Source organism: Anolis carolinensis, chromosome 1 (assembly GCF_035594765.1).
Source record: "Anolis carolinensis isolate JA03-04 chromosome 1, rAnoCar3.1.pri, whole genome shotgun sequence".
Classification (NCBI taxonomy): Eukaryota; Metazoa; Chordata; class Lepidosauria; order Squamata; family Dactyloidae; genus Anolis; species Anolis carolinensis.
The window spans coordinates 199,033,373-199,061,158 of NC_085841.1; the positions used below are offsets into that span (position 1 = coordinate 199,033,373).

The window sequence follows — 27,786 nt, forward strand, 5'->3', positions numbered from 1 at the left end:
CAAGAGAGAGAACTAGAGCTCCCACAGAGAAATCTAAATGCTTCATGAAACTACGGAATTCTGAATAATTACAGTTAAAGTGGTACCAAAGTGCTATAAGTGTGTAACATAGATATACCCTATGGTTTGTTGTCTATACTGCAGGCTTGGGGAACCTTTATACTTCCATAAGTTTTGACCTCATAACAACCGACTGAGCATGTTCAGTGATAATGATTGTGGGAGTTTTAGGACCAAAGATTCCCCACAAAAATTTTGAACAAAAAGATCATAAAATACAACGTTTACACTTTTCCTAGAATATTCGTTATGAATTCCTCTGCTTCAAATCACATTATATTGATAAATGCACACCATATTTGGTGTAGTACTTGAATTTATGGTGAACCACAAGCCCACTATTTTATCTAGGCTAAAAAATAGTGTGTTCAAAATAAATATTTTACCTCCTTTGAAATTTATGTCCTATATAGTGAAAACATGTTAGCATTTCATTTTTAAACATAGTTCAATTTTGTATTTGAATTATTATAATAACCAGACTCAGCTTGTAAAATATGCACCTATCAGTGTAGTAATCTCAGAGAAAGCAGATTTGCACTGGGTTCACCCCCTCAAATTTCAATTTATGAAGTGCATCTGTAGGTAAACAATAATTAGGATACCATTGTAAGAAAGTGAATTATTTGGAAGATTACTCGAAAAGTTTGTCACTTCACTCTGGAAAAGCACATTGCATTAGAATATATAAATATTCTATAAACCCTAGTTATGAAACATGACTTAACTGTGTTTATATTATACAGTGTATAGCTCTTAGCTACTCCTTTTTAAAAGCATGAACACAATGGCTATGAGGATATTGGGTAAGAGGCAAACCTCCTATACAAACACACAATGATGAGATCATGTTGACCCTACACTTTGACATAAGCAAATGGCTTCTAGGTTATATCAATTCCCAAAAATGTTTCCTTGCTTAATGCATAATGAATGTTGGATGGACTGCACAGAAGGGATTTTCCTCCGGATTTGTAATATCCTCTTTTCTTGTTACAGTAGATTTCTCATTCTCTACTCAATCTGTCTGAAAGCGTTCTTCTATCACAAGTTGAAGAAAGAAGGAAGCTTATGTTCTCTGATGAATGTGTGATCCCGTTTTACAGGACTGAATGTCACAAGGACTGAAGAATCTTGTATTATTATACAAATGAACTACAAACAGTGAAATTGTTGTCCAGTTGGACATGGCTGATGGATTTTACTATATCATTACTTCCTCAATTTTATTAGTCAGAGAGCGGAATCAAAAATGAACTAAGCAAAAAGTGAAGAAACCTCTAAATCAGGATTTTTATACATGATTTATTCAACTCACAGGTTGAATAACAGGTAAGATGTCAATGGCAGGTAGAAATAATTGGGAGTTTAGTAATTGTAATTTAAATTGTATCCACATCTCATAAGGAACTGTATCTAGATGGCTCTATCAGAAGCAATTAATCCCAGTAAAACGTTTTGATATTAACACCAGATGCTCTTTGATAAACCAATTAATTCGCTCAAGAAGCTGAAATAACACAATGCTTTGATTGGTTAAAAATAAAGCAAAGGCTTTTCTCAGGACAAATAATTTTAATTGGGGAAACTACATAAATCAGATTGGGGGTGGAGGTGGAGGAATGTCAGAATAGACAGAACCACAACAACATCTTCTATTATTGTTGAAAAAGCTACTCATTTGCTTCTCCATACATCTGATGTAGTGTTTCAAACACTTACCCTACAATACAATTATTCTATTTACAAAAGCATAACAGTGATTTGTTATGCTTTCAACTTTTTGGTACAGTGAACTGCCCTTACAATGTATTACGTTCATACAATCAATCAAAGTCAGCCACTTTATTAATATAAAACATTGTTTAAAAATACTTTCCACAGAGGAAGAAGAACAAAAAGAAAGATGATTTCTAGAAAATAACCAGTTATTACTTTGAAGGCTAAATCACTACTGGCTTGAATTCGAGAGCCTTTTTAGCAGAGAAGCAGGCACGAACCAAAGAGTACAATGAGACAGAGTGTAATATTAAAAGTCCTTGTCTTCTAGCAAATCACAACAACTTCCAATTCCATAGGTGAAAACACATGCCTTTTCTTGCAATTACACTCAAACATTATATCCTGAAGAGACACATGAAATGTCACAATGTCCCTCCACACTTCAATACCAGACATGTTTGTTATACCCCCACATTGAAAGTAGGACCTTGACATTCTTAAGTTAAGCAATTTATCTCACCAAAGCTCTTAAAATCTGCTAAACACACTTCATCACCTTCTGAAAAGCTTCCAAACTCAGATGTGTGGCACAAAGGAAAAGAAACCAAATGAGTCCCTTAACCTTAGATGCAGAAATCTAATAAAACACCACATAAGCATCACTTGCTAGCTAAGTTACCAATCATATGAAGATTCCCAGAAGCATCAAAGATGTCATTTATCACTTGAGACATCTCTACTAACAAGAAAGACTGCACCTCTTTTGTATGAGCTATTTAGCTAGGGATTTCGCTATCTGCATTGGCTTTTGAGGTGGCAAGCTTTCTTTTTCTTCAGGAGCCCGGCTCTTTGAAGAAAGCAAATATAGAAAGGAGCTCAATTCCTACCTAAAAGAGAGAGTGGTTTGTAGTTTTCAAGCATTCTGTAGTAACCACTTTGGAATGATCAGCTTTGTCTGCAAAAACCAGCAAAATAATACTGATCCATCTAAACTGATACAGAAGGAAGGCTTAAAAGCAGAGTAACATTCCCCTAGTTTTGACATCCAAAACTGGAGAAGTCATTGCGATTAAAGGTCACATGAATAGATAAGGCGTGAACTCCATTACAATCCACTCACAGCAAATTGCATGTTTAATGTTAACCTGGTAATACAGAAAATCCTGGATCTCAAAAGAGAAAGCAAAACCACTCAAGAAGCAAATAACTGGCTACTTTACGGAATCTAAACTACACCAACCTGTTAAATGGAGAACTAAAGCATTTCCTTTCTTTCTACTTATTACAGCTGACTTATTTGTGATACATTATGTTTATTTTTCAAACTAACCATACCCACATTTGCCACTTGTTTGTTAGCTCTAACACAATACAGCCAGGCCTGCCCAGCTCCTGAGGCCTATTCTCTGAAGTAGACCACTAATATCTTTTAGAAAGTCTATTTCTCTCCCACACAGCTTTAAAAGAACAGCATTTACATCTTAGGAGTAGAAAATCTCGTGGTAGATTACTAGAGAAGTGGCGCTACGAACTGTTCTTTCCACCAAGGAAAACCACCAGTTACGCCATGTTTTGGTCAGATTGCTCCCACTTCATATTTCACTCAGTACTTGTTGATGCCAAAGATCCTGACTCCATGAAGCTGTGGCAGTTTGGGAATAAGCACACTCAGAAGAGAAGCCGTGTTTAGGATAAAGTGTGCTGGGTCGTATTTTGTGTAGAAGCTTGCTAGGAAATACCTGCAGAAAAAGAAGAGACAGCATTATTGGGGAGAAGGTTCAGAATAGGTCAGAAAGGAAAGATGTTTTTTCTAGATGAAAGAAAGGCAGTGAGTTATTAATTTCATACCAATTATCAGCAAACAAAAAATTCAATATCATAAAATATTCTCAAACATAAAATCAAAGCAGATATGCAAATGGTTAAAAGTTTTGTTGTTTTTCACAACACATAGTATTCATTAAAGGCAATGAAGTTTTACTATATGAAAAGCATTAATTACTTTTTGGCATTGAAATGTGACTTTGAAAAATAGTGGATCAGAATCAGATATGTGTGCAATTGGCAGAAGATACTTCTGGTGACTCCTATGAATGTTTGTAATTGTAATTTGGTTGGTTTGTAACCAGTTCAGCTGGAAAAGTCAGAGAGCGTGCCACAGACGCTACAGCAGGAGGAAAAAACAACGGGGACAAAACATTTCCTATTGTTGCAGTTCCATTTGCTGTGCATAATGGTTTAAAGTTGGAGGATTTCAGTAATGTCAAATAACATTCCCTGTAAGGCAGAGGTGAATGGTTAATTTCACTTTTCCCTTGCATCATGAACATGAGATGAACAAATATTTCTATTGTATTGTGATTTATCCACCAGTTTTTGACCTGCGTTGAAAGATTGTATTTAGGCCTGATTTCCCCAAGTACAGTAGTCCTAATTTTGCAGAGCCTATGGTTTTAGTCTCCTCTTGAGCAACTCCAGATATGTGCATTATCTGCACTATAATTATCACATTCTACTTTTAACAATGAGTCCCATGGCATCGTTAAGCCTAGCAGGTTTATTATACTTTATGTCCTCAAATGGAATGTAGAGGCTCTCCCATCTTTGGCCTCAAGGACTTCCTTCCTAAAGCTTAAACACTTGAACTTTTGGAAAGATGAGTCATATTTCACTGAAATATTGCTCAGCTACTTATTCAAATCAGCGAAGCAGTTTAATGACTTAATTTCCATTGAAAGCAACTTCCAAACACTGCAATCAGTAAGAAAGTAATGAAGGGTTATGTATGGTGTTTATGACAGATAAACTACACACTCTTTCCTCAATGGAATAAGGATTTGTTAAATTTATCCTGGTGCAAAGCAAGCACATGCAAACAAAGTTCGCATGTCAGCATTCTGCTACACCCAGATTAATAAATACTTATGGCTGTACCAAGTCATTATATGAAGCATTTTTCTCAGTGAGCAATGCACATGAAAGGCATTGTTTCAAATGTCATGACAATGAGCAGATGGAGAAGGGAAGGGAGTGAGGGAAGCGAAGGCTCAAAGTCAGTGACTTTCCTACAGCCACCTGATGAACTTGTAGGTCAGTGATTTTCAACTTGTGGGTCCCAAGGTGTTTTGGCCCACAACTCTCAGAAATCCCAGCCAATTTACTAGCTGTTAGGATTTCTAGGAGTTGAAGGCCAAAATATCTGGGGACCCACAGGTTAAGAACCACTGTTTTAGGTGAGCCAACAGCTACATTGGGGGTGTAAAGCATATGCTCATAACTATATGACTTCAAAAACCACCAATCTAAAACAAATATATACAGATATTTCAAGTCCCTTCATAACTATCTAAACAAGCGACAAGATCCTGCATCATTCCATGTATTTCAGGGCCATGATTTGGATGCGGAAACAAAACAGACTGTCCATAGAGTATCCTTCTTATTTGGTAACACAAAGCAGTTGCGTTAATAAGCCCATGGGAAGTCTGTCCCAGGTTTGGGACCCAGCAGTCACTTCATAGTTCATTAAGGGTTTTTATTTTTAAATATAGGAGATTAAAGAGAAGGAAATTTTAATTAGGAGTCTTTATGGCTGTAGATGCTTATAACTTAGCTATCAGTAGATTTTTTTTTTACATTTTCTAGAAAAAGAAATCGTTGTTTGCATAAACTAGCAGAAGTGCTCTGAAGCAAATGGAGGGCCGAACAGAGGGAAGTACAAGTTCCATTGCTCTAGCAATGCAATGTTGAATGTCACCCTAAGACAGAGACGGGAAACTATGATGGATCTGTAACCAATTCTCTGTATCAAAACCCGCTAGAGCAGTGGTTCTCAACCTGGGGTCCCCAGATGTTTTTGGCCTACAGCTCTCAGAAATCCCAGCCAGTTAGGATTTTTGGGAGTTGAAGGCCAAAAAATCTGGGGACCCCAGGTTGAGAACTACCGCTCTAGAGGTTGAATGAACTGCCTGAAATGTGCCCCAAAAGGGGGGGGGGAGCAAAGTGGTTGAATGTCCATGTCTGCTTTACAAACATTTGGGTGCTGAATAGTCTCAGGATGCACTGCAATGTGCTTACAAGCTAAACTGCTGCTATCCCAGAGGTTTTTAGGAGAGGCAATTGAGTCCCTTTGTTCTGCCCATGAAAATGATTATTCAGGTAGTCTGAATTAGTGTAAGGCTGCAAAAATAGATCTTTTATTCTTTGTGTGCAGCTTGTAAATCATAACTGTCTTACGTTCTACTATTTTATAATGAGATTCATTCCCAGATCCACAGTCTTTGATCTCGTTTCTGTCATTTCAGCTTCTATGCTGGAAACATAAAAGCTCTACCAGTTACATAGTTAAAAATACTTCACCAATAGTACAACACAGCAGTCCCTGTATAGTCTTTTATTCAAATTGCCAATTGGGTTTAATTGTATCATATAAGTCACAAAATAACACTTTAAATTAAAGTGCCACAGAAATTTTAACCAGCTATTTTCTCTTTAAACAAATAGTAATCTACTTTTATAAAAGGCAAAATGGTCTGCTGTAGTATGAAGCCAATTAAGAAATATGAAATGTTTGAGAACTTCAGATGACTTACTGAAAAGGAGTATGCAAAGCTGAAAGAAAACCATAGGAGATACTAAGCCTACTGGAAAACAGTTGTCATGGAGATTTGAGTTCTGCAAAATGCTTCCCCCTTTTTTGCAGGATTACTTGCTTAACCTTAAAATGATGTTAATTATGCCATTACAAAAATCCTAACTGTGTAAAAAAAAAATACATTCTCACTTTATAAAAAACAAATCAATAATAATACACATATTTTAAGTATTTTTGCACTTAATATAGCATCAACTTGCCTTATCCAGTTATTTTTATGACATTTTAGACCACAAATGCTCCCATAATAAAACGTTTAAACTTACAAAATTATTGGAGAGATTGTGAAGAATTTTCGTGAGGATGTAAACTGTACCCCGTAGTCCAGCTGCTCCCAATGTGTCAGTAGCCTTGCTTTGCCTTGGTCAGGTGTTTCAAAAGGTGTTCCTTTTACTGCATGTAAAAACACATACATTCCCTGTGAAGAAGAAGAAAGGCAAACTGGGTAACACGCAATTTCATCACAGCTGCATAAGGAAATCCATGACCAAGGGATTTGAAACATTAAATACTATTGCTGACTTAAGACAGGATTTTGCTCTAAGATTTATAAATAACTGCTGCATGATTAGACAGGAATGCTTATATAGAGGTCACTGTCAAAAATTTACCCCTTTGTCCTAATTTGCTTTAGGTTTGCTTGCCTTCGCTAGCAGTTTAGACTGAAAATTCAGATAATTATTAAAATAAGGACTGTATACCTTGTACAAAAATTGTAACTTTACAGCACATCAGTTTTCATTTCTGTAGCCCACTACAGGTATTTTTAATTACAATCTTATTATCCCTAGCCATGGAATGGAAGTTGAACATAAAAACTCTTATCAGTCTCCCTTTTTCTGGATTTGGGAGACTGGATTTGATTCTAAATTACAGACATACTCAGGATGAGATTACAAACCACACACAAGTCAGTACAACCTAGAGCAAGGGTTGCAACCCTAATAAGCAGGAGTACATTGATTTAAAGATAATGTGTCAATGAAAAAGGGACACTGATACACCACAAAAAACAAAAACCGTTCATTTTGGATTAAGCATAAAACTTAGTACACTTATGGGTGGAACCATAATAAACATTACTCAATGTGCATCCCAAGTAAGCAATGTGTACTGTCAGCAAGGGACTATTAGCCAAATTATGTTGATCTATAAATTACAAGCTAGGACAAACACCTTTACTATGGGAGGAATGATGACAACTACACTATGTGGCACAATTTTTGTTCTTGGATTATAAGTTTCATTTTTTAATTGGTTCTATCATGAAAACATGGAAAATGTTTATTAAACTGCAAAAACTTTGCACAAAGATTAAAAATTACATGTTTTCATTAAGGAAAATTACAAAGTGCTATAGTACCACCCTCAGTCACAAAAACAAAGTTTCTGGAGTATAACAACTACTTTCAAAGTAAGTACTGCACAATTAAACAGGAAATAACAGCTTCAAACTAGGAACATTTTTTTCAAATATTGTTACATAGTGGTATGAGAGCAAGCAAGAGCTACACCCGAAGAGATAGAAAATAAATTGTAAGCCTAGAGCAATCATACAGATTTACACGTAATTGGAGTTCATGTAAATCACACCCAGGGCTACCTTGCAACAAAGCAAAGCAAACTGCTTGAGGAAGCTCTAGCGGGAGCAATGACAATGGCATTTTTCTAATGGCAAGTGTTAGTTATGTTGTCTTTTAATCTTTACTGTCACATTTTAAATGACTCAATAGTTTTTAAATTCATGTTTTAATATGACAGCCTGTTTCCTTGTATTTTAACTTTTTTATTATCAGGTCTTTAGCTGTATCCTGTTTTAACAGTTATAAGCAGTTTTGGGTTCTCTGTAAGAAGGCAAAATAAATCACATAACTATAGAGCTTTCTAAAAATAAGGTGTTTGCTCCTACACAAGCTATGTAACCATTCAGTATTAATGCTGGCCAAGATAATTAATTAATAGTACAGCCCATTCTTTGAGATGCCCAAAGGTAACTTACTGTATTAAAAGTTGTAAATTTCAGTTGTTAAGTAGTGATGGTATATAAAATAAATAGCCACTTTAGCTGGCAGCTTAGTTTTAATTAAAGAGATGCCTTCCCACACAATATTATATGTTCTCATGTGTCAGCATGACTGTCAGTCTTTTCTAATGGAAAGGCAGACTTAGGTTCTGAGACTGCAACTTTTTCTCTATAGGAATGTGGTTGTCATATCACTCCTCACTGAAATATTGCCTGCATGCCTGCTAATGATGCCATACAACACTTTAAGTGTTTGTAGACTTAAGATTGACATGTGTAACTATACTTAATAATCTCTGTACATAATCATTTGATTAATGTATGTCTAGTTAAATTAGCAGCAAAAAGTTAAATAGCACTTGCACCTACATTTACACAGACTTAAAACTCTAAAAATAGTAATATTTTGTGGATTTATTTTCATTATTTCCTGTGTATCTTGCACTTGCCTACTAAAGGGCATCTCATTTGCAGTTCTGGGTTTAGTCAAAGAGAATATGGTCCAGGTGGCATTTGCATTTTCACTGCTCAAACCATTGGGAGGTAAGGTCACTTAGAAGAGGGCAATAATGCTCACACAGCTATAGTTTGAAAAAACTACCCTGTTTCCCCGAAAATAAGACAGGGTCTTATATTAATTTTTGCTCCCAAAGATGCACTAGGTCTTATTTTCAGGGGATGTCTTATTTTTCCATGAAGAAGAGCTCACATTTATTGTTGAACAACAAAATGAACATTTATTATATATTGTAAAGTAGTTGTCATCACAAACCAGCATAACAGACAAACTATGAATCCTATCAAGAATTTCTTGTTACTACCATTATTTACATGTACAACAATCTATGGTACCTCTTGCAATTTAGGTTTCACAAGGTTTCCATGCTGATTTCTCTCTATTCTAGTTTCAATGTAGTCATGAATGATGAATAATATAATATACTATAATAATAAAATGATAATATAATATAGGATATAATAATAACAGAAAATGATAATAATATGGTATTAATAGGATAATATAATAATGGGATATAATAGCAGAATAGCATAATATAATAATAGGATAATATAATAGAATAATAGAATGGAATAGAATGATATAAAATATATTAATAGGATAATATAAAATGGAATATAATAATAATAACAGAATATGCTAATAATAATAAAATAATATAACATAATAGAATAATAGTATAGAATATAATGATATAAAATATATTAATAGGGTAATATAAAATGGAATTTAATAATAACAGAATAATAATATAATAATATGAAAATATAATAGAATAATAATAGAATAATAATATAATGATATAATAATAATAGAAAAATATAATATAATGATTTAAAATATATTAATAGGATAATATAATAATGGGATATAATAATAGTAACAGAATATGATGATAATAATATGGCAATAGAATAATAATATAAAATAATCAGTTTCATGGCATAGGATAGGAAGATGAGAGGAGAATCCCAATGCGTCCTGTACCTTTAAGGAGCGAAGCCTTGGGGAGGAGTGGAAAGCCCTCTTCCTTCCTTCCCTCCCACCCTCCCTTGCCCGGGCTCCAGGAGCCAATCAGAAGCCTCTGGGAAGCAAGGCAGCATGGCCAGAAGGGAGACGGAAGGAAGAAACGGCAGCAGCCACGTAAGGTTCTTCAAGCCTCGGCTGGAGGACAGGCAAGGCAAGGCAAGGCAAGGCAGGGAGGGAGCAAGCACTTTCCCTCCCTCCCTCCGGTGTATGAATGAGTGCTGCTTCTGCCCTGCAGCCATGCTTCCCAATGGAACTCTGCTGCAGCCTTAGTTGCTAGGTCTTACTTTCAGGGGAGGCCTTATATTTGGCAATCCCCCCAAAACCCTGCTAGGTCTTATTCTTTGGGGAGGTCTTATTTTCGGGGAAACACGGTAGCTACTGATGTTCCAGAGGCCTGATAAAATTTTAAGTGCAGTGAAGATCCTGGTATGACAGCACTGAATCCCATCCAATATTTCTATTATTTTGTAATCCATTTGGGAGCTCTTGTAGTAGAAAAGAAATCCAAATAAAATTCTAGCATTTTATATCCACCTCCTTGGAACTGTACAGAAAGAAAAAAATATCATTAGCAATTACCATATTTACCCAAATCTATCGCTCACCTTTTCAGGATAAATCGCCTTGCCAAAATTAGGATGCGCATTAGATTCAAGTAATATGATAATCTTAGTGTTGCCAATTTGTAAACTGCCCTGAGTCCCCTTCAGGGTGAGACGGGCAGAGTATAAATATAGTAAATAAAATAGTGCTGAGCCAAAGCACCCCTATTTGAGGGATATGATCTGTAATTCACTTGTCATAGCTCAATGTAATGTAATCCTGGGATTTGTAGTTTGGTGAGGCATCTGCACTCTTTGGCAGAAAAAGCTCAAGGACTAGTCAAACTACAGCCCTCATGATTCCATAGCATTTAACCAAGACAGTTAAAGTGGATTCATTCTACAGCATAGATGCACCCCCAAGGTTTTCTTTTCCATTGCTGAAAGCTTTGGTACTCTTTTAACATTTTTGTTTTTAAAGAAAGAATTCTAAGCAGGCAGCAATTGTAATGGCCACACAGTGCACCTTTTTCTGCTATACATTACATTTATCAGCAAACACTTTTTTTGATTTCAGGTTTTGAAAATGGTAAAAAAAAGAATGTAACAATTTATTGTAATTATTCAGAGCTTGAGATAACAACACATTTGGAAGATTCGTTTCTGAGAAAGCTGCCTTCCCTCTTTTTTTTACCTAGAAAGATGTCTAACTAATCCCCTCTGTCTCAAAATAGGGTACTTACCAAATTGTGAATAACATTCGTTAAGGTCCAGGCAATTGGAACGCTGAAGAAAGGAATGCTGAGCAAGACGATATGAAGCAAGCCAACGCCAAGAGCATATGTGAGCCACATCCCTCTACTATTCATCACCCTTGTGTTGGGGTTGACTTCACTGTGGGCAACCCCGACATTCATTTTTTAAAAAACCAATCTGAAAAATAATATTGTGGAAGAAAAATGTTACAAGAATATGCACCATGAATATTCATTATATTTTTATTCCATTATCAGATTATGGGTAATCCTTGAAAGTAACAACTGTATAAATATTGCTCAGCATGTTACAGTGAAAAACTTCACAGGCTGTTCTAGATTCTTTATTTACAACCTTCTTTCTTAACACTTTTATTTGTTTTCAGGACAATGAACACACTCAGTTCCCTGTCCAGGAATATTCAAAACTGGAGCATAACATCAGAATGCTATTTAAACATAGAGGTAGCAATAAAGAAGGCTCAATACATTTCAATGTAAAATTATTTGAAAGGAGTCAAACAACTTGGGTTCCTCCAAATCTTGTGGGTTTCAAATTCACTCTCCACTGGCTTTATTAATTAACAATGATGGGAGATGCAGTCCTGGTACATCTGGAGAACAGCATAATGCCCACTTATGCTATATATCAGAGCTTTCCAAACAGTTCATGTTGGTGACACACATTTTAGACTGGCATCATTTTCTGACACAGTAATTCAGTTTTATCAGCAAACCAGAGCTTAAATCAACACCTTAGAAGAGATATGGCCACATAGATCATTTATAACAATGAAATGTATGAAGACACAAATATCTCATGAAAATCTTTCATTTATATTTTGAAATATATTATTTGTATGACAACATGTATTTCCAAAATTTTTGTCATTTCTTGTTACATTTCTTGTTGCATGACCCACCTACACATTGCAGCTGACACACTAACATGTCAAAACAGAGTTTGAAAAGCTCTGCTATATAGATATAAAAAAGGGTATGCTAAGGAGAACTAGACAGCTGTTGCTCAGAATATAATACTTCCCATTTTGGAGAGACAAGAACAGAGAGAGAGCAAGGGACAATGGATTTTCCACAACTGTTTTAACACATTAACAAAGTAGGTTGAGTATTGAGATCAGATGAAAACCTAGAATCAGCCTGCTTCTTGTCATATGTACATATCAATCCACCTTCTGTGTATGTCTTCAATCCAACCCTCAACCCTTTTTCTGAAGCAAAGAATATTCAGAGGACACTTTGGTCCTTAAGAACATACTCCCAGTCCAAAAAAGAAAGAAAAAGAACAATGAGATCACAACCCAGGAGACAAATGAGTGCAAGCATGAGTATTACTGGTGAATCAGCAGGCTTTTAATGTAATGAAAGTTACATTGACTTGAATGTCAGTCACTACAATTCCAAACTCACCAGGATCCATGTACAATTAAAGCTGTGATGTCAAGTACAATGTCCGGCAAGTTACATTTTTTAATGGACCAACCTGGAAATGCTTAGGGCACTAGGCCCCAATACAACATCAGCAGAGAACTGGTTTAATCACAAGAATACAATATGTAGATGAGACATAAATATATATTTAAAAATTCAGCTTTTACAACTTCAGTGTGTTGTTGAAGGCTTTCATGGCCGGAATCACTGGGTTGCTGTGAGTTTTCCGGGCTGTATGGCCATGTTCCAGAAGAATTCTCTCCTGATGCTTCACCCATGCATCCTCAGAGGTTTCATAGCTTTGTTTTTTACTGCAAGGCTTCCTCACTCACAGACATTATACAATGGACCAAGAGATCTTGTACCACTTTTGAAGCTGTTGGTAGCACAAGCTTTCAAAGATGAAAATCTACTTCACTGCACCTGAGGAAAGAGACTTAAATCCAGAGGCTTATGCTACCGGCATCAAGATACTGGCTTATGAAGAAGATTATTAAGAAATTGGAGCATAAGCCTTCGCAAACTGAAACCCTGTCCACACAGCTGAATAAAATCCCATATTATCTGCTTTGAACTGGAATATATGGCAGATAATCCAGTTCAAAGCAGATATTGTAAGATTTTATGCCTTGATATTCTGTATGAAAGGGTCCTGAGTCCACACTGCCTTATATTCCAGTTCAAAACAGAAAATGTGGGATTTTATACAGCTGTGTGGAAGGGGCCCTATACAGCCATATACAATCCAGATTATCTGTTTTGAACTAGATTATATGGCAGTGTAGACTGATATATAATCCAGTCCAAAAAAGATAATGTGGATTATATGAGAGTGCAGAAGGAGCCTTATGGCCCTTCCACACAGCCCTATATCCCATAACATCAAGGCAGAAAATCCCATAATATCTGCTTTGAACTGGGTTATCGGAGTCCACGCTGCCCTATATTCCATTTCAAAGCAGATGTGGGATTTTCTGTCTTGATATTCTAGGATTTAGGGCTGTGGGGAAGGGCCCTTAGTCTCTAAAGTTACATTTATATGAAAGCTGGGGAGTGTGGGTAGTATTGGGGGTGCATATGAGTTCTAAAAATGCAATTTGAATGTATTTGCTGTAATTTAATTGTTTTTACCAAACTGTTTTGTTTTGTTTTTTTCATTTCTGTACTGCTCTTTTTAAACTGCTTAGTGTGGATAGATGTTAGCCACCTTGAGCCCCCAAGGGGAGAAAGGTGGGATATAAATAAAGATAATAATGTATTGTCAAAGGCTTTCATGGCCGGAATCACTGGGTTTCTGTGAGTTTTCTGGGCTGTATGGCCATGTTCCAGAAGCATTCTCTCCTGGTGTTTTGCTTACATCTATGGCAGGCATCCTCAGAGGTTGTGAAGATCACTGAACCTGACCCAGAACATTTTGTATGGCTGAGATTATTCTTCCCTTTGTTTTTCTGTTTCCCTGGGCAGCAAACACAGAAATGCTGGACCACTCTAACAACTACCATGTCAGACTATGCAGCGAAGCCATTGAAGTCCACAAGCATGTGGAAAATTTCAGCAGAGAGGAGGAAACCATGAAAGTAGACAAAATCTGGCTACGAGTATTAAAAAAAACTCTAAAATCAGGACAGTAAACAAAGAACAAACTCAGAAAACAGAAATTCCAGACATGAATCAATCAGGGCCTGCTAACACTTCTCAACAAAGGGAGGAAGCAGCCAGGCTTTGAAGCTGCAGGTCTATTCAATGCTAATCAAGGGGATTAATTGAAGTATTCACTTGCCTCTGACAGACAAGAGCTCTTTCTCTCACCTTGGACATTCCACAGATATATAAACCCCATTTCCCTAGTTCCCAGCAGACCTCACAAATTCTGTGTATGCCTGCCATAGATTTGGACAAAAAGCCAGGTGAGAATGCTTCTGGAACATGGCCATACAGCCCTGAAAACTCACAGCAAGCCAGTGATTCCGGCCATGAAAGCCTTCGACAACACAAAGATAATAATAATCATAACGAAGTTTAACCAGATTCGTTAATGTGCATCTACACCAGGCATGGGCAAACTTGGCCCCTCCAGGTGTTTTGGACTTCAACTCCCACAATTCCTAACAGTCCAAAACACCTGGAGGGCCCAAGTTTGCCCATGCCTGGTGTAGATGCATATTCGTCTGGCTGTTAGGAATTGTAGGCTGTTAAGAGTTGAATTGTAGGCTGTGGGAGTTGAAGTCCAAAACACCTGGAGGGCCCAAATTTGTCCATGCCTGATCCACACTGTGGAATGAATCCAGCTTGGCACCACTTTAGCTGCAATGGAATCCTGGGTGGGGCTTTGAATGTGGCCCCGGAACCCTTTGGCTGAGAAGGCGGAAGACCTTGCAAAAACTACAACTCCCATGATGCCACAACGGCATTCGTTAACGGCATTCGATCCTGAAAAGATGGCCTGGGAGACGATCCCTTCAGGCCAGAAAGAAGCCCTAGAGGCGGAGGAGGCCTTTGTGGCGCTGCGGCATTGTTTCCCCGAAGGGAGGAGCAACAGCAACGGGAGAAGGACGCGCAGCCTCGGGCCCTCCGTACGTACCTCTTCGGCACCTCGGCCGTTCCCGAAACGGCGGAGAGCCGCCTTCCTCCTTCCTATACTTCCTCCCCCGCCGAGCTCGACCCTGCCACTGAGGCCGCTCCGCTATGCAACGTCGCCCCGCGTGAGGAGCCGCGGCCGCGGATTGGTCACAAGTAGCCCCGCCCCCTCGGCCCCGCCCATTCGGCTCACGCGGCCCAGGCGCCGCCGCCGCCGCCGTGGCCACCAAGTGCGCATGCGTGGGTTGGAACGCGCCGTCCTGAGGGCTGATCCAGGCGCGGATAAGGAGCCTCCACGCCCGCGGAAGGTACGCTGCGTCCGCGTCCTTATTGGCAGCCGTTTCCATTCTTAAAACCTTCACGACCGTCGCTTTCATAGGGAGGTAAACAAAACAAAGAACTGAGGGCATCCCTCCACATGGCATCCTTGTACCGCTTTGTTTACCCTTTGGGGAAACTTCACTGTAAGGGAGCCACGCCGTTTGTCTCCACTTTAGTTTGGTGAGGCCTCAGCGTACTGGCAGAGAATGCTAAAAGCCTCGTCAAACTACAACTCCCGTGGGTTGCTGTGAGTTTTCCGGACTGTATGGCCATGTTCCAGAAGCATTCTCTCCTTACGTTTCGCCCACATTTTTGGCAAGCAGCCTCAGAAGTTGTGAGGTCTGTTGGAAACTAAGAAAGCACCCAGTTGGTGAAGCTGAGAGATACCTGCTGGGACTCCTGGCCCAGTTGGTGAAGCTGAGAGATACCTGCTGGGATCCCTGGCCTTTGACCTGTGTGGTCCCGGAAGATTCCATTATTTCCTCTGCTTTTCAACATCTACGTGAAACCGCTGGTGCTTGATTCTCAGGCCTTTGCAGTTAAAACTTGTGTGCCAGCTGCGAACGTACCTCGAGAAGTCTGACTTGGTCACCATGGTTCATGCCTTAGTTACATCCAGGTTGGATTACTGCAATGCACTCTATGTGGGGCTGCCATTGAAGCCCGTCCGGAAACTACAACTGGTGCAGAGGTCGGCAACCAGGTTGCTAACTGGAGCTAATTATAGAGAGTGGGGGTGGGATACTCCTATTAAAACAGCTCCACTGGCTGCCACCGCATCCCCCCCCCCCCCCATGTACCTGCATAAGCATTAAGATCTGCTGGGGAGGCTCTTCTTGCGGTCTCGCCACCATCACAAGTACAGTTGGTGGAGACAAGGGAGAGGGCCTTCTCAGTGTTGGTCCCCGACTTTGGAACACCCTCCCCAGGGAGATTAGAAAGGCCCTCATCCTATCCTCCTTCTGGAGGAAATTGAAGACTTGGATATTTAGACGTCTTTGAGAATGTCTAACCTAGTGATTCCCAAAGTGGGCGCTACCGCCCCCTGGTGGGCGCTGGAGCGATCCAGGGGGGCGGTGATGACACCTATTAGGAGATGGGGGCGGGGCCTCTTCCCAAGTGCTGGAGACAGGGCTGAGCACCTGAGGCACCTGTTAAGACAAACGGGGCGGAGCTAGAGGAGTGGCTGTGGCTTCTTCCCAAGAGCCTGAGACAGGGCTGAGGAACTATACCACTCCTGAGGCACTTGTTGGGACACAGAGGGCGGAGCTAGGGAAGGGGGCGGGGCCTCCTTCCAAGAGACCGAGACAGGGCTGAGCTTCTATACCTCTCCTGAGAGGCATTTTAGGACTCAAGGGCGGGGGTGGGGCTCTTTCCAAGAGCTCGAGACAGGACTGAGCCTCTGTATACCTCCCCTGAGTTGCTTGTTAGAACACGGGGGCGGGGTATAGAGGTTCAGCCCTGTCAGGCACTTGAGAAGAGGCCCCACCCCCTCCTCTAGCCCCACCTCCTGTGTCCTGGCAGGCGCCGCAGGACAGGGATAGAAGCTCAGCCCTGCCTCAGAGCTCGTAACTCCGCCCATCCCAGTCCTGTCCGCCCATTTGTGGCCCCGCCCACCTCCCCCTCGCAGCCCTGCATCTTGGACTAGGGGAAAGGCTCAGCCCCGCCCTCTTGAGGAGGAGCCTCGCCCACTCCTCTAAGCCACGCCCCCCTTTCCAGAGGGCGCCGAGTCATATTTTTTCTGGAAAGGGGGCGGCAGGCCAAATAAGTTTGGGAACCACTGATCTAAAGCTTTACATCCATACAGTTACATCGCATACATCCATACAGTTTTATTATGGTCCATAGACCCATCAGTGTTTGCATATGGAATTGTTAACACCCATAGAGTTTGTTGTGGTCTCCGTGCCCCTATTCAGGAGATTCCACTGTACTTTCTGTCCCTGTAATAGGATTTTGGAAAAATTTGGCTTGTTGTGGAAACAAGGATTGGAGAGAAAACTTCAGTGGAGGCATATTTCTACCATGAAATAACTATTCCAGGAGTGGATTTCCCTTCTAAAATGTAGATTCCTCTCACTTCCTGTTGTCTCTCCCCCTTCTTAACTTAGCTATTTGCAAGTGGGATGTTTGTAAATTGGTGACACACACACATATACAGTAGTCTTGCTTAACCAACGTAAACGGGCTGGCAGAACGTTGGATAAGCGAATCTGTTGGATAATATGGAGAGATTAAGGAAAAGCCTATTAAACATCAAATTAGGTTATGATTTTACAAATTAAGCACCAAAACATCATGTTATACAACAACTTTGACAGAAAAAGTAGTTTAATACGCAGGAAGGCAACATAGTAATTACTGTATTTACGAATTTAGCACCAAAACATTCACCACAAAAATGCGTTGGATAATCCAGAACGTTGGATAAGCGAGTCCTGGATAAGTGAGACTCTACTGTATATATATATTCTGATTTAGAGCTCTGCAATGGCAGCCGCCTCTTCCAAAAGCGCCCTGCAGCCTGTCACCCGCCCACTTTGATATTCCTGCCGATTAATGTTTAAATGAATTCCGTTTGCTCGGCACTTCAGGTAACATGTGTATTCTTAATGCGCCGTGACAGGACTCGTGTTCTCATTACTGACACAAAAGGCAGAACACGGCATTTATCCACATTTGCTCTACGAGGATTGGCAGGGCGAAAAGGCAGAGGAAAAGGGACAAAAAGAATAGTGCCGAGGCTTATTCAACACTCCCTCCTACAGTACGGTCCAAAGGTCTTTATTAAAACATTAGTGGGTCACTCATAACATATACATACATGATGAAACAAAAATCAACACGCTCCATGTCCATAGAAAATGGTCAAGTGCAGCAAGAGCCTTACAGAAGCGAGTAAGAAGGCTTCAGGTATGGCCTGCTTTGGGGCTTCGGCGGCGCCATGAATCCAGGCCTTCTTCCGCCTCCTGGTCTGACAGGAGAGGCGTTCAATGAAGGGCCAGGTGGTGCTTTTCTGGAGCCATTACAACCCCTAGGAAACCAAAGAAAGGGAAACTGTCACCCGCTCAATGGGATACAATTAAACTCCTACCGAAGAATCCTGAGCCCTTGACGTGTCAGAAGGGTAGGCCCCGCCCCCTTTAGGCCTTGCTCAATTCGTGTCCTAGTAACCCCCTCAACCACAATGGCTGAGGGTTCACTTAGGCCTTTCCCACACTGCCTATAAAATACAGATTATCTTATTTGAACTGGATTATATGGCAGTGTAAACTCAAGGCCCTTCCACACAGCTATATAACTCAGAATGCCAAGGCACATAATCCATAGTATCTGCTTTGAACTGGATTATCTTGAGTCCACACTACCATATAATCCAGTTCAATGGTGATTTTATACCATTGTGTAGAAGGGGCTCTACTATTCTATGATTCTATATGGCCATCTGTCGGGGGTGCTTTGAATGCGATTTCCTGCTTCTTGGCATGAGGTTGGACTGGATGGCCCATGAGGTCTCTTCTAACTCTACTATTCTATGATTCTATATGGGCCTCATATAATCCAGTTCAAAGCAGATAATACAAGATTATAAATATAATATATATAATATAATATGTAAAATTACTGTGTTATAATAAAACAGAACAAGGAAATTACATATACGAACTACCAACAATTCCTCAATACTTTATTTCCTATACCACCACACTTTGCCACAGCAACACGTGGCTGGGCACAGCTAGTATCTATCCAGTATCTATCTGGTAGGAATTGTGGGAATTGACGTCCAAAACACCTGGAGGGAGGGCTAAAGTTTAGCCATGCCTGATCTATCTATCTATCTACCATCTATTTATCTATCCACCCATCAATCTATCATATATATAAAGGTCAATGTCTGTCTGTATGTTTGTCAACACCACAAAGGCCTGCTGCAATGTGACAATCCAGTGGCCTTTTGTGATGCCACTGGGTTGGCTTGCAAAGTGGCCCTCTGCGATGTCTCTGGGAAAGAAAAGTGGCCTGTGTAGGAGGGGAAGGAAAGAAAGAGCCACAGAGGCAGCCATGTGTTTGTCAGAAATACTAAAAATTGTGTTGTCGAAGGCTTTCATGGCCAGAATCACAAGGTTGTTGTGTGTTTGCCATACAGCCCGGAAAACACACAACCCAATATTAAAAATTAACTAAGTATTTTTAATTACAGAAAGTCTAGTGTTGCTATGGAGATATTGTGAGGCCCTTTCAAAGCTAGAGATGGGAGAAAGGGAAGGAAAGAAAGAGGAAGGGAGGAAGGGACAAGAAAGGAAAGGGGAAAAGATAAGAGGGAAGGGAACGATAAAGGGATGAAAGCAGGCAGGAGAGACCCCGCCAATACCCGGGCAACGCCAGGTAGATATGTTAGTAATGACATCAAGGAAGCTTAGCTACCACTGCTAAGGAGGTGAAGCCAGGGATACAGGCATTAAGAAGCGAAAACAACGCACCCCTTTGCATGTGACTGGTGCCTTCCAGGCCCAGGTTTCTTCCTTTTCGACTCCTTGAAGAACTGTGGCTTTTTCCGCTTCTTTCCCCGGTTGGGCCTGCTCTGGAAGTAGCCGGACGTTACCTCCATCTCCTCTTCAGCCTCTTCAGCGCAGTAATGCCTCTTCCCGGGGTCTGTGGTTGGAAGAGGCTGGCGTTCCTCTGTGGAGACAGACCTCAAACCGTTTAGTGTCCAGTTCTTGGGAGGCACATACAGAAACCTAACAGCCCTTTTCTCTTAGCACAGAAAACACCATTTCTACACAAGGGAAGAAAGTCTGAGGAACCCTTTAAATAAAAGATTCTGCATAGCGTGCATAATATAAATTTGGTGGGATCTGAGCAGCGCTTTGGGATGCAAGTTCCATTTGCGCCCAGGAGTCATTTCCATTTGGGGGGATTTGAATCCAAAAAAGTGACCAAACTATGGATGTGCATGGTTTGCATGACGTCACATTGTCACAAGTGACGCTAAACATTTCATCTATGAGGTTTCCTACTTGACTTCCTCAGATTTCTGATAATCCAGGTAAACTAACATCTGAAAAAAGGTTAAACCTGTGCATTTTAATACATGTGAGAATTTAAGGACGGAACGGAAGTTGCACGGCACCTGGCAATGTTTTGTCAGAATACTTTTGCATCACTGCAATGATTTCTGCTCCATACTTTTCCAGCTTGTCTTCCGTGACACCATCAATCTGGAGCAAGACTTCTGGGTCCGAAGACAACGTCTCTGCGGACAAAAAGAAAACTGTTTAAAACAGGCTGACGTTCACGTGAAAAAAAAACAGGTATTAATAACACAGGGAAGGTACGGTCCTCAGGCAAAGCTGCATAGAATTGTATATACAGCACAACCAACACTGAACTGGACCTGTCAACAGATCGGCAGCCATTGGAAGAACAGAGCCCAAGAAACGTCAAGGTGTTGACGCAACATGATGGTAGAACCTTGTATTTTTCATGATATTTTATCCTCCTGCTTACAGTGTTCTTTCTACAAAAGCAATATATTTATCTTGAAAGAGACCGACATATGAAATAAAATGCAAAAAGGGATAAATGAAAATGTTATTTTGAGACTATTATTATTAGTAGGAGCCCCCAATGGCACAGCAGGTTAAACCGCTAAGCTGCTGAACTTGCTGGTTTGAATCCGGGGAGTGGAGTGAGCTCCCGCTGTTAGCCCCAGCTTCTGCCAACCTAGCAGTTCGAAAACATGCAAATGTGAGTAGATCAGTAGGTACCGCTCTGGCAGGAAGTTAACGGCGCTCCATACAGTCATGCCAGTGGCCACATGACCTTGGAGGTGTCTATGGACAACGCTGGCTCTTTGGCTTTGAAATGGAGATGAGCACCAACCCCCAGAGTTGGTCACGACTGGACTTAATATCAGGGGAAAACCTTTACTTTTACCTTTCATTATTAACTTTATTTATACCCTGCTTTTCTCCCTGTGGGAACCCAAAGCAATATTGGTTAATTTTTTGAAATAATGTATTTGTCAAAAAAAAAAAAGGAATAAAACCAAATCAACATATACTGTATTAGCATTTTGAAAAAAGAGGTCAGTATAAGAATCAATAATATTAAATATGAATACATGTCCCATGGGTTGTGGGTGCACGGCGAGATTAAATGTATAAAAATATATGACTGTTTAATTGATTTATTGTAAGTTTTGTGTTAATATTACTGTAGTTGTGTGCAATTTTGTGTAAATTATTTATTATGAATAAATAACAGGAAAAAGAAAAAGAAAAGGTTCTTCTTTTGCTACAGTATATAGAGTGCTCCCTCTCCATAGTATTACAGAAGCTGGGTGGTCATCTGTTGGGGGTGCTTTGATTGTGCTTTTCCTGCATGGCAAAAGAGGGTTGGACTGGATAGCCTTTGGAGTTGCTATTACAGTAGAGTCTCACTTTTTTATTTTTTATTTTATTTATTACATCACTTCTACCCCGCCCTTCTCACCCATCAGGGGACTCAGGGCGGCTTACAGTATAACCATACACATTAAAAACAGTTGTCATCAAATTTAAAAATCCATCAAGATTAAAAATTACAATAAAATTAAGAATATCCATTAAAATATACATAATTATACATTTAAATATACATACTTATCCAACATAAACGGGCCAGCAGAATGTTGGATAAGCGAATATGTTGGATAATAAGGAGGGATTAAGGAAAAGCCTATTACACATCAAATTAGGTTATGATTTTACAAATTAAGCACCAAAACATCATGTTATACAACAAATTTGACAGAAAAAGTAGTTCAATACACAGTAATGCTATGTAGTAATTACTGTATTTACGAATTTAGCACCAAAATATCACGATGTATTGTAAACATTGACTACAAAAATGTGTTGGATAATCCAGAACGTTGGATAAGCGAGTGTTGGATAAGTGAGACTCTACTGTATTATTATTATTATTATTATTATTATTATTATTATTATTGGATATAGTATAATTTAGATCTCATTTTAATGGCAACTCTCAAGCAACCAGAAACTATATCCCTCTATATGCCAGGGGGGTCTATTGTAATCAAGTCTACAAATACTACAAAATGCATTGATTTTGGGTTGCTATTTCTGCTTTCTAGCTTCTTAGGATTCTAACTTGGGGCAGAGGCACTGAATTTGGAAGGGCTTTGATTGTGCTTTTCCTGCCTGGCAGAAGGGAGATGGATGGCCTTTGGGGTTGCTCTAATAATAATAATAATAATAATAATAATAATAATAATAATAATAATAATAATAATAATAATACCTACTACAGAGGTTGGAAGTCCATCTGTTGGGAGTGCTTTGTCTTTTTCCTGCATGGCAGAAGGGGGTTGGACTAGATGGCTCTTGGGGTTTCTCCTGTTATTATTATTATTACTACTACTACTACTACTACTACTACACAAGCTGAATGGCCATCTGTCAGGAGTACTTTGATAGTGGCTTTTCCTGCCTGGCAGAAAGAAGGGGGCTGGACTGGATGGCCTTTGGGGGTTTCTTCTAACTCTAGGATTCTATGACAATTTCCCCGCAAGAGTCCTCCTCACCTGCTATTCGTTTCAGTGTGGCTGTGTTAAAAATGTTAAAGTAGTGGACATTGAACACTTTGCCCAGGTTTTTGCAGACATCGGTGAGTTCCGAGAGGCACTCCTTGGCCATCTCCTCCCGCTGGGAAATCTTGGTGACGGAAGCCCTGTGCTTCCGGAGGCTGCTGGCACTTTCCGTCTCGCAGAACTCGACCTGGAGGAAGAGCGATGAATGGATTGAATGGCATCCTGTTGCTGTTTTACACAGTGGTTGGTGCTCTTTAGTTAAGCTACCCAGTTACGATCTACAAATGGGACTGAATGAGAACTCTCGTCACTTTTCATTACACTATGTAACACTATGATTTTTGTTCCTGGGTTATCAATGACATTTCCTAATTGGCTCTTTCCTAAAACATGGGGAAAGTGTATTAAACTTCAAAAAATTTCTTCTTTGTGGGAGGGACATCCTGCTATGGCACATTTTGCGATCGTTTTTCAATGAATATCTCATTATAAATTCTCAACTGATTCAATTTAGTTTGTGACATCCACAAAAATGAAGTTTCTGGAGTAGAGCAACTACAGTGGAGTCTCACTTATCCAGGCTAAACGGGCCGGCAGAAGCTTGGATAAGCGAATATCTTGGATAATAAGGAGGGATTAAGGAAAAACCAATTAAGCATCAAATTAGGTTATGATTTTACAAATTAATCACCAAAGCTTCATGTTATACAACAAATTTGACAGAAAAAGTAGTCCAATACGCAGTAATGTTATGTTGTAATAACTGTAATTACGAATTTAGCACCCAAATATCACGATATATTGAAAACAATGACTACAGAAATGGCTTGGATTATCCAGAGGCTTAGATAAGCAAGGCTTGGATAAGTGAGACTCTACTGTACTTTTAAAATAAGGACTGCACAATTAAACAGAAAATAACACTTTCAAACCAGGAACAGAATATTTTTCAAATTATGTTACATAGTGTTATCTGCCATGCAGATTGGGGATGATGGAAATTACAACCCAAACGCCTTGTGGCTTCTGAGATTGGGGAAAGGTTAAAGGACATTTTAAGCATTATACCCACCAGTCTTACATCTAAATCCAAACCCGACTCTCCTAGCAAAACCGAACAAACTGCAGCCTTCCAGATGTTACTGCATCCCAACTCCCATCAGCTTTAGTCATGATGTCTAATGATGTTGTCCAAATAATTTTTGCCAGACACTGTAAGCGAATGGTTGAGCAAACTACTAAACTTCGCAGAATTTGATAAGCTGACTTGTCTCCTTAGAAATAAAGTACAGTAGAGTCTCGCTTATCCAACATAAACGGGACGGCAGAATGTTGGATAAGCGAATATGTTGGATAATAAGGAGGCATTAAGGAAAAGCCTATTAAACATCAAATTAGGTTATGATTTTACAAATTAAGCACCAAAACATCATGTTAGACAACAAATTTGGCAGAAAAAGTAGTTCAATACGCAGTAATGCTATGTAGTAATTGCTGTATTTACGAATTTAGCACCAAAATATCACAATATATTGAAAACATTGACTACAAAAATGCGTTGGATAATCCAGAACGTTGGATAAGCGAGTGTTGGATAAGTGAGACTCTACTGTAATACAATGTTTTCAAAATAATAGGAAGCCTATTGCAGAATATATTGGTAGAATATTTAAAGACTGGTCTATAATGGTGTTGAGTGACTAAAATGCACTAACAAAAAGAAGAGCAATGTTAGACAATTGGGTCCCCTTTGCATACTTTATGTAAATTTCACACACACACACATATATGGGGAGGCCGCGGTGGTGCAGTGAGTTAAACCACAGAATTGTTGAACTTGCTGACCAAAACATCAGTGGTTCAAATCCGGGGAACAGGGCGAGCTCCTGCTGTTAGCCCCAGCTTCTGCCAACCTAGCAGTTTGAAAACATGAAAAATGTGAGTAGATCAATAGGTACCGTTCCGGTGGGAAGGTAACAGTGCTCCATGAAGTCATGCTAGCCACATGACTTAGGAGGTATCTACGGACAACGCCAGCTCTTTGGCTTAGAAATGGAGATGAGCACCAACCCCCAGAATTGGACACGACTGGACTTAAAGAGAAAACCTTTACCTTTACCTAAACACACACACACACACACACACACACACACACAGTTTGTTAAGAGCTTTGATAGGATGAAGTATTGTAAGATTTTATCCTGGTGGAGGGTTGGGAAGTTTTCCTTTCAAATAGGACACACGTTTTACTATTATCAGAAGGTATAAAATGACTACTGTTAACGAGTGGCTTTGTATACCAACAGTTATGTTATAATGTGTACACTTTGAAAATAATCGTAATCATAATAAATGGAAGGCCAGGGCTGCTACTCACCTGCAGGCAGCCACTGAGCACCACGTGGGCTCTTTCTCCTGTGTGTACATAGGCCACGGCTTGGTCGTTTGCCGTGATATACAGCTCTTCGTCCAAAATCTTATCCAACACCAGCTTCCGAAAGAGCCGCTCCGCATTGTGGCGTGAGTAGGCTGCTCCCTTGCCATAGATACCAGTCTGGATTTTGGCACTTTTGGTACCTGTTCCAAAATGGAACACATCATCCATGATTGTTCCCCTTTCTGTGCCAAAACCTTCCTGGCAGGCCTTCGGAATGTTATAATAAATATAATACACAATATCTATACATATCATAAAAGTGAATGTATGTATGTGGGAGGTAGAGTACATTTGCAACAACTTTTCTATTGGCTCCCACTTTCAGAAACCACTGTGACCCCCACCAATGATGGATCAGGGCCAAACTTGGCACACAGAACCTCCAGGACTAACAGAACATACTGGAAGGGTTTGTGGGGGAACTGACCACCCGGATAGGAGTTATAGTTCACCCTGCATCCAGAGAGAACTTTGAACCCCACCAATGATGGGTCTGAGCCAAACTTGGCACACAGTACCCTGATGACCAACATAACACACTGGAGGGGTTTGGGGGGACTAACCCACCCGGGTCTGATGATGGACCTGGACCAAACTTAGCACACAGACCCATCATAACTAACTTCAAATACCGGCACGGTTTGAGGATGACTGACCTTGGAATCTGGGAGAGAAGGGATTTGCAGTACTCTCACCCACATCCAGACTATTGCTAATCCCATCAGTCATCGATCTGCAGCAATTTCTAATGGGTCCATTCATAACATCCAAAAACAATAAGTCGACTGTTCTGGGGATGCTTTTATCAAACTATAGTGTGGTTGTCTATATCCAAAGTGTTCTTGCTTATGTTTTACCGGTAATAATACTGAATTTTACTTGGTTTTTAACTATGCATATAGTATGTTATGTAGTATTTTTAGGGTGCATCTCGACATTGATTTATGTAGCATTTTAATGGTTTAGGCAGTATTTTAATGATTTATTCCATACTGTATTTAATAATCTAGTTTTTATGTATTTCTTTCTTTGTCCTGTATGTGAAAGACCTATGGTATAAGCATTAAAGAAACTACAATATAGGAATGTACAAATATAATAATAATTATTATTATTATTATTATTTCATTTTTTTACCCCACCCCATCTCCCCGAAGGGACTCGGGACGACTTACATGGGGCCAAACCCAGGCAACAGACAATATGAAAATTCAACAATAAAACAAGTCATAAAACAAATGACGTCAACATACAATAAACATACTATGATATATGGGAAAAATGGAAGTGTAATTGTTATACTCTATCCACATAATCAAATTAAATTATATTTTATAAAATCTGGCCTGGAAACCCCCCCCCCCCCAGCTGTCATAAATCAGAAATGACACAAAGGCACATGACAACAACAAACCATATCCCACCCTTCCATTCCATTAGAACAGGCATGGGCAAACTTTGGCCCTCCAGGTATTTTGGACTTCAACTCCCACAATTCCTAACAGCCTACCAGCTGTTAGGAATTGTGAGAGTTGAAATCCAAAACACCTGGAGGGCCAAAGTTTGCCCATGCCTGCATTACAAGAATAAGCTAGCAATGAAACCATGAAGATGAACAGTGTGGGTGGGGGAAGCTCCTTTCCTTTGCTTTACCTGGTCAGGTGCATAGGGACTTACCCAAGAAAATGTCAATCATCATATTGAGTGTGTATCTCCCTCCATTTCTTCTTGCACCTCTTGCTCCCTTTTCGCCACAATGCTCCTGGACAAACCTAACAATGCTTTTCACTTCCTCGGTCACATTCTTCATATTATAATCCTAACCAAAAAAAAAATGTCAATAAGGAAATTTGCAATAGTTTCCTTCTGGATACTGTTTTCAAACTCAAAACTTAATTCTGTAATACGTATTAGCAAACCAATGGTGACATCTTATATAATCTGGAGGCATTACATTATGTAGCACGATTTTGGTTCCTGGGTTATAAATATAATCATTTCCTAATTGGATCTATCATAACTACATGGAAAAAGTTGATTAAACTGTACAAACTTTTTTTTGTGGGAGGGACATCCTGCAGCACATTTTGGTCT

The 27,786-nt window shown here is 39.8% G+C and overlaps 2 protein-coding genes and 1 long non-coding RNA gene across 8 annotated transcripts in view; 1 reads left to right on the forward strand and 2 right to left on the reverse strand.

Annotated features, from left to right (window-relative positions):
• Positions 1-1,615: 1,615 nt before the first annotated feature.
• Positions 1,616-15,486, reverse strand: ormdl1 (ORMDL sphingolipid biosynthesis regulator 1). The gene is made up of 4 exons (XM_003217421.4): positions 15,339-15,486; positions 11,294-11,483; positions 6,703-6,854; positions 1,616-3,521 (listed from the first exon to the last, which is right to left on the reverse strand). Exons 2-4 carry the CDS (start codon positions 11,465-11,467, stop codon positions 3,386-3,388), a joined length of 462 nt encoding a protein of 153 aa, XP_003217469.1. The 5' UTR covers positions 11,468-11,483; positions 15,339-15,486; the 3' UTR covers positions 1,616-3,385.
• Positions 15,487-15,531: 45 nt separating this feature from the next.
• LOC134294034 (uncharacterized) lies at positions 15,532-21,248 on the forward strand. The gene is made up of 2 exons (XR_010001016.1): positions 15,532-15,717; positions 20,854-21,248. It is a non-coding gene; the product is annotated as an uncharacterized LOC134294034 (long non-coding RNA).
• Positions 18,424-27,786, reverse strand: part of blm (BLM RecQ like helicase) — a 32,641-nt gene continuing 23,278 nt past the window's right edge. For all 6 annotated transcript variants that reach the window (XM_062963646.1, XM_062963640.1, XM_062963638.1 and 3 more), the window contains exons 18-23: positions 27,370-27,511; positions 25,633-25,832; positions 23,250-23,442; positions 20,790-20,912; positions 20,140-20,338; positions 18,424-18,689 (exon numbers count right to left, since the gene is read on the reverse strand). In XM_062963646.1, coding sequence (XP_062819716.1) covers positions 18,542-18,689; positions 20,140-20,338; positions 20,790-20,912; positions 23,250-23,442; positions 25,633-25,832; positions 27,370-27,511 — 1,005 coding nt within the window. In that variant the 3' untranslated portion in view covers positions 18,424-18,541. The remainder of the gene's footprint in view (positions 18,690-20,139; positions 20,339-20,789; positions 20,913-23,249; positions 23,443-25,632; positions 25,833-27,369; positions 27,512-27,786) is intronic.

Coding starts and splice junctions, on each gene's coding strand:
- ormdl1 (XM_003217421.4), bottom strand. CDS start 11,467: ATGAATGTCGGGGTTGCCCACAGTGAAGTCAACCCCAACACAAGGGTG. Junction 6,855..11,293: donor CGAATGTTATTCACAATTTG/GTAAGTACCCTA, acceptor TCTTCTTCACAG/GGAATGTATGTGTTTTTACA. Junction 3,522..6,702: donor ACAATCTCTCCAATAATTTT/GTAAGTTTAAAC, acceptor CTTTTTCTGCAG/GTATTTCCTAGCAAGCTTCT.